The sequence below is a fragment of the Limanda limanda genome, chromosome 10, assembly GCF_963576545.1.
Source record: "Limanda limanda chromosome 10, fLimLim1.1, whole genome shotgun sequence".
Lineage (NCBI taxonomy): Eukaryota > Metazoa > Chordata > Actinopteri > Pleuronectiformes > Pleuronectidae > Limanda > Limanda limanda.
In genome coordinates this window covers 21,229,255-21,234,936 of record NC_083645.1, presented here as the reverse complement: position 1 = coordinate 21,234,936, position 5,682 = coordinate 21,229,255, and the positions used below count along the sequence as shown (strand labels likewise).

The 5,682-nt window shown below is 45.4% G+C and overlaps 1 protein-coding gene and 1 non-coding gene across 2 annotated transcripts; both read left to right on the top strand.

Moving 5' to 3' along the window:
- The first annotated feature begins 573 nt into the window (after nucleotides 1–573).
- trnai-uau (transfer RNA isoleucine (anticodon UAU)) lies at nucleotides 574–665 on the top strand. The gene is given in 2 exon segments: nucleotides 574–611; nucleotides 630–665. It is a non-coding gene; the product is annotated as a tRNA-Ile (tRNA).
- Nucleotides 666–1,570: 905 nt separating this feature from the next.
- Nucleotides 1,571–4,208, top strand: hs3st1 (heparan sulfate (glucosamine) 3-O-sulfotransferase 1). The gene is made up of 2 exons (XM_061079812.1): nucleotides 1,571–1,742; nucleotides 2,560–4,208. Exon 2 carries the CDS (start codon nucleotides 2,694–2,696, stop codon nucleotides 3,609–3,611), a length of 918 nt encoding a protein of 305 aa, XP_060935795.1. The 5' UTR covers nucleotides 1,571–1,742; nucleotides 2,560–2,693; the 3' UTR covers nucleotides 3,612–4,208.
- Nucleotides 4,209–5,682: the final 1,474 nt, after the last annotated feature.

Below are 5,682 nucleotides of genomic sequence, written 5' to 3'. Positions count from 1 at the left end.
TTGCTGAACTGTGAGGAGAAAGATGTGAAGGTCTCCTAAAAAAAAAGAAAAAAGAAGAAAACACTCAACAGGTGGTGAGACTGTGCAACTTGGACTCGCCGACGACTTCCCACAGATGCACTGCGGACAAAGGATGAAGAAGAAGAATGTCAGGAATGAATAACTGGTCTGTCTCGTTCATTGATTTCCCCTGAAAGCAGAGAGAGGGGAGAAGAACTCCGGGAGGCTCACATGAATAGACGTTTCAAATCCAAATCCTGAGAAGGCCAGTGCTCTGTGTGGGCCACTAATTTGTATATAAAGCAAATGTTTAACTCTTGATTTCTGCTCGGTCTGAATGTTTTTGGGAGTTTTTTCTCACGCTGTTTTTCAGGCATGGCCTCTAGAGGAACCCCAGAGAACTCGGTTTCTCTGGAGGTTTCCTTGCACTACTTAAATATTGATTCTGCTGACATCTTCTTTGCTGTCTTCTTTCTGTATGGCACCGCCTTCTCATTTTTGCATCCGTCGTGTCTTACAAATCAAAAAGCCATATTGGCAGATGACAAATCATGTGTGAGTCTGTGCACACGTGCTCCAGTGGCGCAATCGGTTAGCGCGTGGTACTTATAGACAGTAATCTGCGAGTGATGCCGAGGTTGTGAGTTCGACCCTCACCTGGAGCATAAAGTTTAGTTTAGGCTACTAATCAAAGCAAAGTAGATTTCATCGCACAGTGTCATGATTGTCCACTCATGTCCACTGGTTGTGGTTCGATTCCCGTCTTCCCACCACTCCATTTGCAGAGATATTGGCCTCTATGCTTTATTGATGGCAAAATTGTTTTGTGAAGCTTTTCAAGTGGTCAACAAGACTTGAAAAGTTCTATAGAAATACAGATCAATTAAATATAGCACAACAGCAAATAATAAAACACAACAGCAAATCATAAAACTGACCACAATGTCACATTACAAAACACAACAACTAAGCACTAAACAGTAACAAATAACACATGTTCTTTCAGCATCTTCTTCCTGTTCCAGACAATTAGAGACGAGCCTTTGTGTAGCAGGTAACTTACCTGTCATTGTGTTTTATCATTTGCTCACAGTTGTGTTCTGTCATTTGTCGTTAGCTTTGTGATTTTCCACGTTTGTCGTCGTTTTCTTACCTTCTGTTTCTTTGTGGTTCATTGTCGTGTTGTGTGCTTTAACTTGTGTTGGGTACTTCAGTGCCACCTTAGTTTCCTGTCATACAAAAAAAAAACACAATAACCTCCGTGTCAAATTCTCTTCTCACACTCTTTAGTCACCACATTTCTACATGTGTGGTCATGGAGCCTCACACATGGATCAGCTGCTCTCTCACATACCAGCAGCTGTGTCTCTGTCAAATACCTCAACGTTAACAACACTGTGACTCACAGAGGAGGAGGAGGAGGAGGAGGAGAAGGAGGAAGAGCAGGAGGAGGAGGAAGAGGAGGAGGAGTGGTCCTGCAGGCGTAATGTGGGCGGGTTCTTCCACACCAACAGCTGACAGTCAAAAAGCAGGAGGAGTGTGTGTCCGCGGAGCACAGCGGAGAGGAGGCTCCGGTGGAGAGGTGCACAGGACGAGCTGTGTTGTGTTGCACTCGGGAGGAGACAACGGGGACACACTGAGGACACTGGGTCTTTACACCTGCTGCTGGGGACATATCAGAGACACTGAAGCTGCACGGAGCTACACTTGCACTCAGTGGACAGTTAAAGGACAAGAAGAAGGTAAGAGATGGATTCCTCCGCTCGGAGCCAAGTGTGCGCACTGACGCTTCTTCTAAAACAAATAAAATGCAATATCAAATAAAACTGCAGGTGTAGAGACGCGAGCTGCTCCTGTTCTGACTGTCGTTCCTCAGTTTCAGCCTTTTTCATTTGCATTTATTGATAATTGCTGATAAATACAAGCTCCAGTGTTTTCCTCTAATTGGCATGTTTGATGAAGGCAGATGATTCTAGCATTGCGGGACATTTTATTTGACCTTATAGAGATAAATGGATGAACCGGTATATCTGGCTAAGTGTGTCTACATTTTAAATACAAAACACACACCTTGTCTTGTTTTTCTGTGTTTTTATGCCTTGAATTAAAAGTATATGATCAATCAATCAATCAACCAATCTATCAATCAATCAATCAATCAGACGTGATGGCACTTTTAATACAAACAAAATGTTACACACTGCTTCATAAAAAAACACTCCACTAGGTAACACAGACACACACACATAAACAAAGCAATGGCTTAATGAAACAGTTCAGTTTAGAAATATGAAATTAAAGCAAACATTTTATTGAAACACCTTATTCCGTTCATGAAATGTAATTTGTGGTTTTATTTTTCTTACTTTCCTCGTGGAGTTTAAAGTTTATTCACCTCCTGAATAATTTACAAATGTTTCTTTCTTTAAATGTTTGGCCCTTGAGTCATAAAACTTTGAGTCATTGGGATTGAGCAGGATTATGCACGAGCCTCTCCAGAAGCTCTTTGTTTCCGTCAGGTATCCCTCTCTAATCTCTGCTGTTTCTCTTCTCTTGCAGTCGCTCCGGCAGAGAAGAGGCCGCTCTGTTGCTTTTCACTTGGACCATTGTCCTCCGGCAGCTGCTCTTTCAATGTGGGATACAGTCTTGCTGCTCTCGCCAGGCTGAAATCCCCCAGGGTCAGGACCTCCGTCATGGCAGCCATGCTCCTTGGGCTGCTGCTCTTTGCAATACAGTCTCCCCCCATCCCCTCGAGGCCGATGGCTGACCAGGGCCCACCCTCACCTCCCACCTCAATGCCCGCCGACAACGGGACCGCCGGCCACCCGAACGGCACCGCCCAGCAGCTTCCTCAGATCATCATCATCGGGGTGAGGAAGGGGGGGACGCGGGCGCTGATCGAGATGCTCAGCCTGCACAGCGCGGTGGCGGCGGCTCAGAACGAGGTGCACTTCTTTGACTGGGAGAGCCACTTCCAGAAGGGCTTGCCCTGGTATCTCAGCCAGATGCCCTACGCCTTCCCCGAGCAGCTGACGGTGGAGAAGACGCCGGCCTACTTCACCTCCAGCGTGGTGCCCAAGCGCATCCATCAGATGAACCCTGACATCAAGCTGCTGCTCATCCTCCGAGACCCCACGGAGCGCGTGCTCTCGGACTACACCCAGGTCTTCTACAACCGCCTGCAGAAGCACAAGCGCTACCAGCCCATCGAGTCGGTGCTGGTGAAGGATGGCGAGATCAACCTGGGATACAAGGCTCTGAACCGCAGCCTGTACTACGTGCACATGCAGAACTGGCTGCAGTACTTCCCGCTGGAGAGCATTCACGTGGTGGACGGGGACGAGTTGATCAGGGATCCCTTTCCCGAGATGAAGAAGGTCGAGCGATTCCTTAAGCTGGAGCCGCAGATAAACGCTTCCAATTTTTACTTCAACAAAACAAAGGGATTCTACTGTTTGAGGGACCACGGGCGAGAGAGGTGTTTACACGACTCCAAAGGCAGAGCTCACCCTCACGTGACGCCTGTCATCCTGCAGAAACTCTACCAGTTCTTTCACGAACCCAACAAGAGGTTCTTTGAGCTGGTGGGTCGGACATTCAACTGGAAATGAGCACTTGATTGGTTTGGCGTAGGGTCGCTCGGGGAGAACGTCCTCAACCTGTCCTGTTCCCCACTAACAGCGTAGACGACGGGACGAAGCTAGTGTGAATTCAAACTAAATCTATTTTTGTAAAAGGTGCGTTTGTTACAGGAGGAGGATGGAGCCAAATATCAGGGCAAACTGCAGCTCATGACTCTGTTACTGTTTTGTTTTCTTACCGTCTCTCTGTCGGAGACGCTCACGACTGCTCGGCTCGTCTCTTCAAAGCCGGCGGCCCTCAGACTTTAGACAGTGCCAGTCAATGTGTTGCATAAGGAGAAGTACCTGGCAGTTCAATATTGTCTTATCTCGTTTCCCTTCGTATAACATGACTTTATTAACGTCTAACTAGCATTTAAAGATCTAAAGGACCTTTTACCTGCTGCTATGATTTCCTCAGTCACCTTCAGGCACATCACTGACAATGTCCTTTTCAAAATGTTTCTTCATGTAAGACTCAGTCATATAAAACTGATATGATTTGCCCGATCACCACGATGTACTGTAAATATGTTTTTTTTCTAAAGTGCAGAATTAATATCATAATAAAGATGTATTTTATTTTTAGCCGGTCTGATGTTGTCTTTCCTAAGTTTCGGTTTTGTCTGCGGCGGTGACAGGTACGAGCTTGTGTCTGTGCCGAGGCTGCACCTACAGCTGTGGATTATTTCATCATCCTCCTCAGCGGATTCACATTTATGGACTCGGGGGTTGAACAGTTTATTACATGCTCTGTGTCACGTGCACTTCAGACTAAAGTGCACGGCTGTCATCGATCTTAAGCAGTGGTGAATTTCCTGTTTGGAAGTGAACGCAAAAAAACAACAACTTGATCAGTTGCATTAACGTCCTTACACATTGAATTTTACTGTCATAAATTAGGATTAGTGTAAGAGAATCAGGCAGATAAGGGGAACTCTTATCTGCCTGATTCCCCCCCCCAAAAAAAATCTAAGTTGTTAAGTTGTTTATGCCCAAGGGTACGATCTTCATACTCCATTTTTTTTCCCCAGAGAGGAGAGGGGATTATTTATTCAAATCTTATTGCTGCTTTGAAAACATCAGCAGCTCCGTCTCAAAGATATTAAGCTACCAAATAAAAAAAAAACTACGGTAGCGGTTTCATATTTGAATGTGGCCTAGATTTACTCAGGGGCTTAGTGGGACTCTGCAGATGTCACAACCTCAATGCCCCTGAAATGCAAACCAAAGCAGAAATGTATTTCTCCTTATCCAGCTCTTTTATTGTTATTATGCCCTCAGAGAGCAGCAGAATTATTCCCACATCTACCTGAAGTTTTTTAAATGATAGTGTCGACTATCAACGGCTATCGGTTGAACAGGTTTAGCTGCACGTGGGGGGGGGGGGGGGGGGGACCAGGATGTGCAGGTGCGGCTAGAGGTGGCATGTTCTGCTCCGAGTGTCAAAGAAGGACAGATGCCGTTTCCATACAAACCAGTTTGACCAGGACAGAAATGTATCTCTTGTGGCCTGAAGTAACTCAGTATATTTACTCCACTTAAGTACAGTTCTGAGGTATTTGCTCTTGACTTTAGTATTTACCTTTTCTGCTACTTGACTGTTTAAACAAAAAAACTGTCTTGTCTGGGTCCATTTGTCATGTTTCTTCTTCTTCATCATCTTCTTCTTCTTCTTCTTCTTCTTCTTCTTCTTCTTCTTCTTCTTCTTCTTCTTCTTCTTCCTCCTGAATTCACATCTCTTACAATCAGAGCCAGGCCACACACACACGCAAATCTATTAATGGCGAACCTTTGTCCAGATCTGCAACAGTGCAACAAAGGTCCTTTATTGACCCGTGTGTCATCATCCCACCAAGTTCTGTGGAAATCTGTTTGAGTTTGAATTTCATTCATACTCATTTCCAGTCAGTGCGAGCGAGGGGACGAATATAACATTCCCTTCCTGTGGTGAGGGAAGTTACGGCCGAGCTGTCAGTGACCTTTGACCTGTGCTATTAGCCTGCGTCTGTGTGACCGGGCCCTTCACTCAGATTTGTTAAATGATCAAACTACACATGTA